The sequence below is a fragment of the Emydura macquarii genome, unplaced genomic scaffold, assembly GCF_026122565.2.
Source record: "Emydura macquarii macquarii isolate MOO-44397 ecotype Brisbane River unplaced genomic scaffold, CSIRO-AGI_Emac_v2 contig_2422, whole genome shotgun sequence".
NCBI lineage: Eukaryota > Metazoa > Chordata > Testudines > Chelidae > Emydura > Emydura macquarii.
Window position 1 is genome coordinate 36,091,085 of NW_027132559.1, and position 14,180 is coordinate 36,105,264.

Sequence of the window (14,180 nt, forward strand, 5' to 3'; positions counted from 1 at the left end):
AAGATATTATTTTAGTTAAATCATGTGACGTTCTTCTATATTATTAGCTTTGTGTGTGTCGTGTGCACTTTTAAAATGGCTTGGATTGAGACTGAGCATGATTCAGGTCCCTGCATATCCCTGTCACATGCTTCATGTTATGTGGGGTACTCCCATTTGTTTGCTATTTGAGGATGCTCTGCATTTCCACCCCTTGTTCCATTTTCATTTGCAGTGCCATTTGTGAGCATTCTGGCTCCTCCCCTATACCTAGAGAGGACTTAAAGCCAGGTGCTGTGCCACCTGAGCACCATCTCTATCTCTTTCTGGATAGGCTGATCTTGCTCTAACTGCTTGTCAGCACACCTCTGGCCTTGTTGCTGTTTCGTGCTACACCACACGAAAAATAAAGGAAACTCTTAGGCTGCTGTGTACAGGCACTTTAAGTCATCTTGCTCATTAAGGTATTTATTATTGGGTTAAGGGGAAAGTGGAGGGTTGGCAAATCTGTGAATTGATTGGGCAGAGAGCAGGATGAAAGCTCAGGACTGGAAGATTTAGCTGAAGTTGCTAGTATTGCAATGGTAAGATAGCTGAAGGACTCTGACTAACATGGTGTCTTAATCATGTTTAAACTTTGTGCAAGGGATGGCACAACTTCAGTCACTTGGAAGAAGAGGTATGTTTCATTTTGTGTAGAGGAGAGGGGCCTGACTGATCATTAGGGGTGAAATGAGGAGTTTCCCTCAGGGAGCAGGCACAGTTGTGGGGGTATGTGATCAGTTGGGGGGGGAGGGGGGAGGTTGAAATAGTGTCTCTTTCAGAAGGTGATGATTGAGAGGGGCAATCAGTTGAGGGGCTGAAGGAGGCAGCAAATACTCTGATTTCTGTATATGAAAATAGAATAAACAATACCAAATGTGCAGGTATGTACAGTTAATGCAGTAAGATCACAGGGGACTTTCCCAGCATGCTCTCTTTCAGTAGTTAGCTCTACAGTAGCTATCCTGCAGTCTACTGCAGCAGTGTGCACCTTCCTGCCTCCCAGTTAATATTTTATTTGTTATACATTCTCTTGGCTTTGCCTTTTTCTGGTTCCTGTTGAGGTGGCCCATCCTCATAAATGTTAATGGGAAAGAATTAATAATCTTGTCGGTTTAAACATACGTGAAAGTCAAGATAACTGCGGCCTTCTGTCACACTCTGGGCAGATTTTCCACTATCTTGTATCTTGTGTAGTCATTCACATCTGTTGGAAGTGGATATAAAATGCCACCATGCTGATTTGGGTGCACTCGATGCAAATATAAATATCTGTATAAGGTGCACATGGTGCAACACCATGGAGAATCTGGCCCTATCTATATTGAATTGTATTGATAGTGAAAAGCATTAGCCAGGAAGATTTCAACAGATTAGAAATTGAATTTTAGTCTGCGATGTTATAACCTCTTTATTATTCACTGTTGATAAACATTAATAGGAACAAAGCTTAAATCCAAATGTTTGTGAGAAATAATTTTGGGCCTGGAGTGGACATTTCTTTAGTGACCATACAAATGCTGTCTCTGGCAAAGAGGAAGAAGGTAGCAGCCATCTTACAGTTTTGTTTGAGTGGTTTGTGAGTGGAAGAGGAAATATGGTAAGAGAGAGGGACAGAGCTGAGGAGAAAATAAAAGAAGAAAGACTGACATGGAGAGATGGAGAAAGGGGAATGTGGGAACTGGAGGAAACAAGAAAGAGTTGAAGGAAAGATAAAGAAGGAAAAGGATGAAAAGGGGTGGAAAGACCCACTCTCCACAATGGTGTCTCCACGGAAAAGACCTCTCCTGTCACCACTTCTATGAGAGGCAACTGAGATGAGATCCTCTGGAAAAAGGGTACCTTTGTCCTGTGCGCTCCCTTGCACTTATCTAGCTCCAGGCCCTGCTGAAGGAAACTGCCCCTCAGCAGCAACAGCAGGCATGGCACCATGGGAAGCAGTGTAGACCTCCTGAAGAGAGAGAACATAAAGCAGGACCCCACCTGCAGCATTCTGTGTCTTCAGAGGGAATCTGGCTGCTGTTCTTTCTGAGTTCCTTTGGGGCTACTAAGGAGGAGAGGACCTTCGATGCAGAAACTCCTTGGGTGGGAGACAGCCTTTTTACTTTGATGAGACAGTCATCAAAAGTGAAGACAGTCCTCCTCATTCTCCTCCATCAACACCCCTTCCTGCCTCGTGGGGGATGCTGTTGCCTCACACCTGGAAGCCTCGTTTTCCTGGGGTGATCCAGGTCACAATCCTCCTGACTCTTCCTCCTTGGAGTTGGAGCATGCTAGCCAAGTGTGCAGGAAGTGCACTGTGGTTTTGTTAGGTTGCTCTTCTATAAATAATTTACAACATCTAAACTTCCTTTCAAACTCCTATAGAGTGGAACTTCCAAAGAGATGAGTGAGAATATTCCACCCCTCAAAATGTCTTCTTGTATTTTCCTCGTTAAGGGGGTGTGGCCTGGTGCCATCACCAAGATTTTTCCTCACTACCAGTGTGTGTGTTTCTACAATGTGTGTTGTAGAAACATAGTTGATAGCTGGGTTCTCTGCATAAAAGGCAGTGACAGAATTACATAGTATGACAATCAAATCTTTACAAACAAACACAAGCGGCTGCCTCATCCTACATCCTCATCCTACATACAGGAGGTGTGTCAGGTGACCAGCATTACTCAAACTCCGTGTGGGTGCTGAAGAACAATATTGTTATATAGACAAAGATTTGTCTCTTCCCATGTGTTTATTTTAAAAGACAAAGGGTCTTGACTGCTTGCTTTTTCCTAGGCACTAGTGCAAAATCAACTGGCATTTCTTTAGAGCAGCCAGCTGTGACATGCATGCCAGGTTGTGAAAATGAAGCTCTGATGCTTGTGACCTCACAAGAACTGCTTTCCCCTGGCATCTGTATAGAGTGTAAAAGCATGTCTTTTTAGGAGGATCCTCTTCTCCATCCACAGCAACCTGCGATCTCTTGTGGGTGAATTTCAGGGGGGGCAGAACAAGGTCTATGAAACATTTAAGTCCCATTCAAACTCTCATTTTACAGTTTAAATGGGATTTAAGAGTTGTGCAAGTCCTATTGTGTAGGGGCTAATTTTTCACCCTATGTGAACTGATCTTCAGTAGTGATAGTTACACACAGAATGACATCTAATCAGCACAGCAGAGAGGCAGACCTATTTAAATCTTCAAGACTAGGGTAGCCACCTGAAAATGCCAAGGTCAGGGCAGGCTGTAAAAGGAGAGCAGATTCTCCCAGCACTGGTGAGTGACTTCCTTGCCAAGTTGGGGCTAGTCTTATTCCTGAAACCATCCTCCCTTTTAGCCTGTGATGAATAGAGGTTGCTTTTCCCTTGAGGCTTATGCCTCTCATGGTTCTAGAGTCCATGAAAGCATCAGCAATTCGTGCAGCTTCCAAAATGGTATCAGGGTTTTTATCAAGCACAGCTGCCCTGCTATGGTGGGGTGCTATTTCCAGGAGCTGTTCTTTAGCAAATAAATCAATAGCTCTGCTATAATTATTACAAACCTTTGCCCCCTCAATCCACTTTTTCATATATCCAAGCAGTTTATGATCAATTTCAACATAGGTAACATTATCAGACAGCGTAATATTTCTAAATTTCAGCCTATAAGACGCGGGAGTAATTTTAAACATTTGCAATACAACTTCTTTAAACTTTACATAATCAAATGCATCCTCTAACTCCATTTCATTAAATACCTTCCTGACTCTTCCAGTCAATTTGGTGAGGAGAACAGGCATTCTTCTCTCATCAGGCACCTGATGAATATCAGAGAGTCTTTCAAAAGTAGACAAAAACTCCTCAATATCCTCATTATCTCTGTAAATGGGACAGATCCTTTCCAGATCTTTGATGGTGAGAAGTGAGGAATTCTCAGATGGCGGCGGCAGACCCTTTTTCCCTTCCTGGATCTGGAGCTGGATTCTGGCCGCTTCCATCTGTCTTTAATGAACCCTTTCCTCAGCAGCCTTCATCTCTATCTGTCTTTGATGAGCCCTCTCCTCCAGTAAATAAAACTAAAGGTTTATTATAAAAAGAAAGAAACAAACTATAAGAGAAATGTTTAAGGATTAAAGCAATCAAACACATACAATTGGTTTGAAAGTCCATATATATCAGGTTTCTAGTAGAATTGTGGAGTTTGCAGGCTTGTATAATCCCTCTTGTAGGTTTATAATCTTGCAGGCTTGTATAATCCAGTACCTGGATGGGTCTCAGTCCTTTGTTTCATAGCTTCAGTTCAGTTCAGTTCAGTTGTAAATAAGTTGATCCAGAGGTAGGTGAAGACTGAAAGACAAAATGGATCTCGGGCAACTGCCTTTTATGTTCTTTGGTCTTTGCCATGCTGCTTGTGGAATTTTACAGGAACAAAATGGAATCCAGAGTCACATGAGTAAGTCCTGGTGACTCATCAGGTATATCCCTGGCTTATCTCCCTGGGCCCATTGTACCTGTCAATTTCCTTAATGGGCCATTAAACAGGCTAGTGCTGCAGCCATCCTGTCTGGGGTGTCACCCAGACACAGCACAATTTGAAATACAGATATATCAAACATATCCATAACTTCCATTACACATATAACACATGAACATAAACATCATCATCTTACTTGGCACATTATTTCTAACAGTACCTGACACAGCATATCTCACATGAATTACTATGATTTTGACATATTGATGTTAAACAACACAATAAATGATTCCCCTGTCCCCCCCCCAATCCAGCCAGCGTGACAGTTGTGCACTGCATTCCCTGTGTGCTCAGTAGCAACCACTTGTTGGGTGTATTCTGTAAGGCCTGGTCTACACTTACCTGAGAATTTGGCGGCAGTCAACAGGAGATATGCAAGCTACATAGAGTAGCATGCGTAACTCCCGTCAACTTCGTAACTTCCATTTTGCGCACCGTCCTCACTACTCTGCACCGATATGTTCCTGTCAACGCAGCGCTATACTTTTTCCGGAGGTGGTTTTAATAGATCGACTTTCCAGATCAATTGAGCGGGTCTTCACTTCCGCTCAATCGATCAAGATAGATCGATCTGATGGCGGAAGTGTGTACATAAATAAGGTGCATTTCTTTTATATTCCTTTGAAAAAAAGACAGACGTGCACACTCTCTCTCTCAATCTCACTCATTCAGACATACAGAGTTAACATATTAGGTTTACTACAGCAAATTAAAAAGGGGTTTAAAAAACCCCCCACGAACATTACAGTTAGTAAAACCCAAGCATGATGTGTATGGAAATGGTTTTGATAGACAATCTACTATCCTTGGATTTCTCTAGAGGCCTATGTCTCTGGTTACTTTAACTGAAGCCTTATGTACTTCAGTAGAACTAGCACCAGTGCAGCACATATCAGCTAACTAGGATTCTATCACAGTATGCTGCCAGTCATTCCGGAGTCAGATTACACTAATGACCTCCCAAATTGCAGATCTCAAAGTGTGATCCTACTGCTTGTTGGGAGAAGGATAGGAGGAACTAGGAACGCCTTTCTTTACTTAACTGAGACTGATCATTAGTTCATAAATGGATATGTTTGATAAATCTGTATTTCAAATTGTGCTGTCTGGTTGACACCCCAGACAGGATGGAAGTAAATCATGCTGATGTGGATTTACTGCATAGCAGAGTGGCTCAATGCAAAATACTGAGAGCTTAAAAAAATAGTGAGAAAGCACTGTTATTATTTAATACAATAGCTTCCATAGCTTAGAATAATAGCAATAAAGAGGTAGATGACCAGGAGGCTTTGGTCTTACTCATCACACTGCCACTGACTTGTGTATCCACCTTTGTAAAGAATTTACAGATCTTTAGATGAAAGGAGCAAATCATTATTTAAACCTCAGAAACCTATTGTGAGGTAGTAATAATAGCTCTATTTCACAGATGGAGGAATAGGCACAGATAGGACAAGTGACTTGTCCAAAAACCACACAGCAAGTCAGTGGCATAGCTGAAGTGGGAACTCAGGAATTCCTGTGCTCTTGTGAAATACTAAGCCTTTAATCACTGGAAGTGTCTGAATCAATGAAACATTTATGCTGGAATAGGGAATGCTATGTATAACAGTTTGGTTTAAAAGATGGCAGAAGTCTAGAACAACAGAGAAGTAAAGTCCTTATAAATCACTATGTTGGCAGTGAGGTGAGAAAACCAGAAGACGGGGAAAAGTGTTTAGATTGATTTTTGTGCTTATTTATTACATATTTGTAACAATCAGATGTAAGGTCTTTGGGGCACGGATTGTCATTTATTATGTGTGTGTGCAATGGCCAGCACAATGGGACTTTATCTGGTTGAATGTTTTAGGAGCTACTGCAATATAAAAGTTAAAAAAGTGTAGGAGTGACAACAGAGGCCACCCAAACAGAGATTAATGGTAGAATTACAGGGCAAAGAAGTGAATTTTGAAGCGGGGATTGGAGGATGAAAGTGAGGTGTCCAGGTGTGCATGGAGGAGGAGATGAATGTGCTTGCTTTCCCTTTCCATAAGGTAGGGAAATAAACAAACAATTGTTGTCACTTACTATAGTTATTAAATGAGAGATGGCTAACTAGCCTCCTTTTGAAAACCTCCAGTGAAGAAGCTTTCATAACCTCTCTAGGCAGTCTGTTCCATTCTCCTACTGTTCTTACAGTTAGTAAATTTCTCCTGAGATTTAATCCTAATCTGTTATGCTGTAGTTTGAAACTATTGCCTCTTGTCCTGCTCTCTGTGGCAAAAGAGAACAACTTTTCTCTATCTTTTTTATGGCAGCTTTTCAAGTATTTGATGACTGTTATCATATCCCCCTTTAATTTTCTTTTTTCCGAACTAAACATACCCAGTTCCTTCAGCCTTTGCTCAATCGGCTTTCATCATCTTTCATCATCCTTTCCTTTCATCATCTTTGTTCCTCGTCTCTGGATCTTTTCCAGTCTCTCTACATCCTTTCTGTAATTCCCTTGCCAAATGCCATTACTTTCAAAGGGAGAGGAACAACACAAGTTGATGCTTTAGGACCAGTCTGCTGGGATTTTTTTCAAAAAATAAAAGGACTCTTTTTTTTTTTTTAACGGGCAGATGATATGACATAACAGGTAACAGTTTTGACAATAAAAAGTATAGGCCTGTTTTGAAGTAAATGAAATCTAAAACCACACTCTTCAATTAAAAAAAATAGAACAAATTAATGCAATTTCTTTTTGTTTTCCTCAAGAATGGAGAAGGTTATTGCTTGTCTATACAGAAGGCCTGCTGCGCTTTGTAGGCTGATTTGCTTTCCCTGGACTGGAAGTGGAGCTTCCTATTTTGCACGATGGGGCAAACACTTTGACAGCTCAATAGAAGGTCAGTAATTTTCGTGTATGACAAGTAGAATTTAATAAAGATGGGCCATCGAGACAGGATACTAACATGCAAAGTAGTCAGATCTAAACAGAATATACTCAGCACTTTTAAAGAGAGCTGAGTTATCTTGCTAATAATGTTCTGACCATGGCTCCCCGCTGCAAGATGCTTAATACCTCCATTGATGAGTTCCCTCAACTCCCATGCCACCCCGAATCAGGTGTCAGGTGCCTGGATAAAATACACGAATATATCCAACTTCAATTAAATTTCTTTCTCAATGCTAAAGCAGACTTGACTCTTTCAGAAACAGATCGGTTAAATGGGTCAGCAATACAGTAACATGTTTTGTTATATTTTTTAAAAATGTACATGCAGCAAAAGGCTCAAAAAGGAACATTTAAGAATACATTTCAGTATGCTGGCAAAACCCTTTTCTTGCGCAGAATGAATTGCAGTTTGTTACATTTCTGTGCATGATTCTACCAAAGTCACACAATGGCTTTTTAACAATAAAATGGCATTTAGTTACAGAGTGAAGTAATTCCCATGGCTATCACGTTGTATCAGCACTGGAAAAGGTTCATACTTGCACTGTTTGAAGGGGAGAAGCCATGGCTATATTCTAGACCTTTCACAAAGAAAAGAGAATAATCTGGCATTAAACGAGAGCATTAGCATTGAAATAAAACCAGTCCTCTAAACTCTGAATACCTCCACTGAATTGCTGTGCAAGTCACATCCCATTTTTCTTGAAGTAAAAAAAAGTCTTCTGTTCAGACGGAAATACTTCCAGAAAAGCTACTGGGAGAGGGGACCTCGGAACAATTGCGGCTACTGTTAAGTAAAATTCAGAGAGCACTGTGCACTTTCAGAACTGTCTTAATTTGCTCAAAAAATTATAACAGGTCTGACTCTATATTTTTGCCCTGCTACCTATTGTATTATGTGTTGGCTTGTTTTAAATACAGTACTTTTTTCTTCTGGGTGTGTGAGAATTTTGAAGGTCACATTCTTTGAAAAAGAATGAAAAAACAGTAACATTTTTACAAACTATCCCATTGTTCAGTTGCCCTAAACAACAGTGAGGTAAAAATCCAGGGCCAATGTTTTGAAGACCATGTTTCTGAAAGGGGCGTACAATCATGTCAGTAAATACCATGATTCCAAGTTCTACTCTGGGTAATAAGCGAAAAGCCTGCAAAGAGAAAAGATTGCAATAAAGTGTGTGGGGAAAAGTTCCCAATAGAGCTTAGGATTCTAGCGAGAAGGTATTTTATAAACAACATTCATACTAGTCATTCATCAACTAAAATGTTGATTATTATTTCTATTACAATAATAGCTAGAAGCCCCAACTAAGATCAGGTGCCCATGTGCCCATGTGCTGTCAAGAACCCTAGTAAGAGACAGTCCCTGCCCCAAAGATATTGCAATTTAAATAGACTGGACAGTAAAAAGTTGGGAATAAAAAAATAATAATACCAAGCTCTTGAGTGAAGCCCCTGCTGTCCTTTACTTTTCAACGATGGGGTTAAAATTTCACTTAATCGTTATGACCACTAATGTAAAAAGTTAAATAAAAACTTTTCTTTATGTAACTAGTTGTTAACATTTGCTTTCTGCGGAATAAATAAAGAATGTGATTAATTTCTGTTTAATCTAAAAGGATGAATTTTAGAGTGACCTGAAATTACTATATTTTATTTTCCCCTCTAGTATACTCTATAACGCTTCCTGGAAGAGAATCTCGTGTTAATGAACCTCTTGCAAAAGACATGGAAACTATTGCTAATGAAATTTCTCAAGTTTTGCTTCAAGACTTGCAAGAGAAACCTTTTGCATTTTTTGGTCACAGGTAAAAAAAAAAAAATATTTTAAAATATCTGGCAAAGGAGGCTAAAATCTATGGCTGGATAGTTACTTAGTTCCTTTCCCCAACCAAGTGCTGGACTGGCTTAAACAGAATCATAGGATAAGTCTGCACTACAAGTTTTACACCGGCACAGCTGTAGACACTTACTAAAGCTACAAAAGGGGTTTTTCCACTGTGGTAGCAAATCCACCAATTTTTCACATTCGTGAGTGATGTAGCTAGGTTGACCTAAGTTTTGGGTGTAGACCAGGCTATAGAATAATGGAAATGTAGGGCTGAAAGGGACATCAGGAGGGGTCATCTAGTCCAGCTCTCTGTGCTGAGACAAGACCAAGTGTAACTAGACCATCCCTGACAGGTGTTTGTCTAACTGTTGTTAAAAACCTTCAATTACATGGATTCCACAACCTCCCTTGGAAGCCTATTCAACTACCCTGATAGTTTAAAAGTTTTCCCAAAATCTAACTTAAATCTCTCTTGCTGCAGATGAAGTCAATTACTTCTTGTCGTACCTTCTGTAGACATAAAGAACAATTGATCACTGTCATTATAACAGCCCTTAACATATTTGAAGACTGTTATCAGGTCCCCCGTCAGTCTTCTTTTCTCAAGACAAAACATGCCCTGGTTTTTTAATCTTTCCTCACTGGTCAGGTTTTATAAACCTTTTATTTCCTCTGTTTCTTTCCTCTGAACTGTCCAATTTATCCACATCTTTCTTAAAGTATGATGCTGAGAACTGGGCACAATACTCCAACTGAGGCCCCACCAGTGATAAATACAGTGGGACATGTCGTAGTTATAACATTCCTATTAATGTACTACAGAAGGATATTAGCCTTTTTGCAACTACATCACATTGTTGGCTCATATTCAATTTGTAATCCACTATAACCCCCAGACCTTTCTTTGGAATACTACCATCTAGCCAATTATTCTCCATTATGTATTTGTTCAATATCCTGATGTTGAGACTAAGAACCCTGCTTACTTATTACCTAGACTCTGAGCTCCCTTTTTTGATAAGGAAGGGTTGCTGAACTAGGTGTTCTTCAGAAGTAGTAGGAAGGAGACTATTTGATATATACCAATCCAGTTTGGACTGTGGGATAGCCACGCAGTATGTGGTGTCTATCTTTTCTGTGAGACAGTCTAATGTTACCAACAGAAAAATCTACTGCGTACTTCTGAATCCATCAACCGCAGGGAGCTGTTTATCCTACTGCATGGAATAGAAGAGGAGGATTGTTCCAGAGCAGATCTACTTGCAGTTGAGGGCTTGGGTGATTACGTACCTACCCTGAAGTCACTCCTATTTGGATTCTGGTGGTGATCATTTGTCATCTTTGTTGTTCAATGTATAAGTGGAGCCACTCAGAGAACTGATATGATACCCAACCTGAGCTATCTGCAGTATGCCCAGATCTACGTTACTGTCTTCCCCCAACAAAGTAGTTCCTTTCCTGCCTTGCTGAGTTTGCAAGGATGGATGTGGGACAGGTGGATGAGGCTTAGTGCAGGTAACACTGACCTGCTTCTGGAAAGTGTAAAACTTCTGGAGCATATTGATTTCTCGGTAGCTCTCTTCTTTCTTACTGGGATTTACTGAACTGATTCATGATTGGGCAGTCAGTTATGACCGTAAGTGGAATATGGAGACCCATATTGTGGTGGATGTCAAAAGTGACTTTTTCCAGTTTCCTTTGGAATATATTGGAAGTTCATGTCTGTTCTGAATGGAAATCTCTCCAGAGTAATCCACACCTCTGTGTTTTACTGCAAAGCACTGCTTTGGGATATCCTTGAAAGACAACTGTCAGCTACTATACAGCAAGGCATCATGACCGTTTACATGCTTTGACAGGCATAAGCTCTGTATAACATAAAGTCTTCACTAATAAATGAGCATTCTGTGTTGCACTGTGTATGGCCTTATCTCCAAGAGTGACATTTGAAACTAGCAGAATTGGAACTGCTCACTGTCTCGCCCGGAAGGTCAGATCCTCTGTTGGTGTCCATCGGCACAGTTCCATGGAAGTAGAGTACTTTCAGTCGACAACCTGTCGTTAGAATGCTTGCCACGCTACATGTACATCAGCGGCATTGCTGTGGGGGGACAAGTTATGCCAGTTCTGAGATCTCTTTGGTTATGGCCATGATCGGTCTATCTCTGGTATTTATATGGCCCCCATCATTGTAGCACCTCATAATCTTTACTGTATTCAACCTTACAACACCCCTGTGAGTCAGCGAAGTGCTACTATTCCCATTTTATAGAGCTGGAATAAATGCACAGAGAGACTAAATGACTTGGTCAAGGTCACGAAAGAAGCCTATAGCAGAGCAGGGAGTTGCACTCAGCCTAAGCTAATGCCCTAACCCCTGGACCATCCTTTCTCTGTTATTTATTTTAATTTTAAATTCTTCTTGTTTATGTATATTGGTGAGGGTCAGAACCTTTTAGGTACAGATGCCTTCTAAATGAGTGTATTGTGTAGTAATCATTACTTAGATTATGATTGTTTACTCCTAAGAGTAATATTGCTGCTTACCCTAATAATGGAAGAGCAAATGGATTTTGAAGGTTACTTAGATTTCAAGGAATACTCAGAATAGTCACTCATCCTGTAAGCAAAGTAGAACAGTGAAAGAAGCAAAAATGCTGTATTAGGTCTGATCTACAATCTGATTTCATTTCTATATGTGAATTGACTAGCATCATAACTTTTTAAATTGTTGTTTTAAAAACTATTTACTTCTAATAATTACAGAAATATAACATACCCTACACCCATGTACCATTTAGGTTTCAAGGAATGTTTACTATAGTAACTGAGTAGGGATTCTAACTGTGTTTAAATGTGTCCTGCAGGATATGCTTTTAGTTAGATTAACTTGGTTTCTCTTTTCAATGCAGTTTTGGATCTTATGTTAGTTTTGCCGTTGCCGTACACTTGAAAGAAAAATATGGACTTAAACCAGTGCATCTTTTTATATCAGCTGCAGATGGCCCATATGTAAGTGGTATTATCTTTGATAATGTGAAATAAAATAGTATTTAGCTGTATAAGCATCATGTATGAAGTAGTTGCTTTGGCCTTCTAAAGTGTAGTGGACTAGTATGCAGAGTTTAGTACAGTCTATAGAGAAAAGACAACCAATGCACATGAGGATTCATGCATATGTATGCCATTATCTATGGGAAGCTTAATTTGAGTTTGTTAGAGCATCTCCCATGATCTATTATGGTGATGTGCTTACTGTTTATATAGGCATTCAGACAAAACCCACAGTACCCTTCCTCCCAGAAATGGTACATCATCGAAAATGACCATCCTAACACATAGCATCCTCTTCTGAACTCCTGCTCAGTCCGTGGTACCTTAATTCCCAACCCCGTTCTTTGGTGGCTTTGCCTCTTTCCTCAACTCTCCTGAGTTCCTGGTGGTTCTGCCACTCTTCTCGGAAGACCAGCAGAGACTTGGCCATTTTCCCCAGGCTGCTGCTTCTCATGCAACATCTACTGCTTCTCCTTCAGGACCATTTAGAAACAGTGTTTTTGGATGCGATCTCCTCCCTCCATGGAAGCAATGTTTCCTCCAAGATTTCTGCACTCTTGGGTCCCTCAAGTACCTGCACCTGAATTTATGTCCACAGTTATGCTTCACTTTCTGATAAAGATATTATATTGCTAGTTTGGTTTCAGCATTCTGAATAAAAAATTCATACCAAAAATTAAATGGCCTTCATATTTCTGTAGAGGCCTAGCTCCTGAATGTGCTTCTGCCTCCCTCACAAGCTACATTTTCAGAAACTATAGTCTAGCAGCAAGAGACAGACACAAAGCTTTATCAGTGCCTTTTGTTATTACCCATTGAATAACCAGTCCAGCGTGTTCTATAGAAGTCTTAGGACAACCTTTTTTTTACTCCAAGTCTATCACCTCTATAAAGATTATTACTTTTGAAACCAACCACCACTAAGTCATAATGCAGCCGTTATATTATTCTGCTATCGGAGGAGGGGAAAACGCTACATGTTAACTGTTTTCTAAGATTCTTTCCTAAGAGTTAAATCTTTTAGGGACAATTGTTACAGTGTATTTTATGAAATACCTAATACATTTTGTATGATGCTTTCAGGCAAAATATTGTTTTTCTGGCTACCTGTTAAAAGACAAAGATGAAGAAGAAATTCTCAAATGGCTGCATTCTCTTGAAGGTACTCCGCTTGAGCGTCTGCATAAAAAAAATATTACGAAACTATTCCTTCCTGCAGTGAGAGCAGATCTTGAAATTCTTCAGTCCTTTCTGTAAGTAGTACAGTTTTACCATACATTCTGAGACTAGAACTATTCGTTCTTCGTCTAAAATAGAACATTCACCTGTACTGAGATCTATCACACAAGGATCTCCCCCTTTTGTCCCTGAATCTTTGTTTCCATGATAAAAGCATTTGTGTAATAAAAACAATTGCATTTTAAAGATCCAGCCTAGAATCTTAACGGGTAGAACAACTCTTTCTTCAGTTCTTCTCCATCCCACTTATAGTAAGTAAATAGCAGCTTGCATTCTGTATCAAAGAGTAGATTGGCGAAGCATTTTATTATCTTTTAGAGGGGAAGAGAAAGATGTTTTGTGTGTGAAAGGGGAAGATTCAAATATTACAAAGCTCTCCTTTATATTCACAGCTGTGAGGAACCAAAAAGAGGTGGTCTCACTTGTGACCTTACATGCTTTGGTGGGTCTGAAGATTTTATACATTATTTAGAAGGTAACTAACTACTGTTCTTTACCTCTAATATTTAGCTATACTTCCGTTGCACCAGATCAGTTAATGAGCAGCTTAGTCCACAATCTTATTTTAACTGACATGGATTTATGAAGGACTCTTGCAGTATATGAGCCAGAACGGTTCAT

General features: G+C 40.0%; 1 protein-coding gene across 3 annotated transcripts in view; it reads left to right on the forward strand.

The window, feature by feature from the left end:
• Positions 1 to 14,180, forward strand: part of OLAH (oleoyl-ACP hydrolase) — a 42,405-nt gene that overhangs the window by 27,229 nt on the left and 996 nt on the right. The window contains exons 1-6 of one of the 3 annotated variants that reach the window (XM_067562271.1): positions 7,032 to 7,135; positions 7,255 to 7,385; positions 9,105 to 9,243; positions 12,179 to 12,278; positions 13,404 to 13,573; positions 13,952 to 14,034. In XM_067562271.1, the coding sequence (XP_067418372.1) occupies positions 7,256 to 7,385; positions 9,105 to 9,243; positions 12,179 to 12,278; positions 13,404 to 13,573; positions 13,952 to 14,034 (622 nt within the window). In that variant the 5' untranslated portion in view covers positions 7,032 to 7,135; position 7,255. Of the gene's footprint in view, positions 1 to 7,031; positions 7,136 to 7,254; positions 7,386 to 9,104; positions 9,244 to 12,178; positions 12,279 to 13,403; positions 13,574 to 13,951; positions 14,035 to 14,180 lie in introns of those variants that run through there. The other 2 variants (XM_067562272.1, XM_067562273.1) reach the window with 2 other exon arrangements.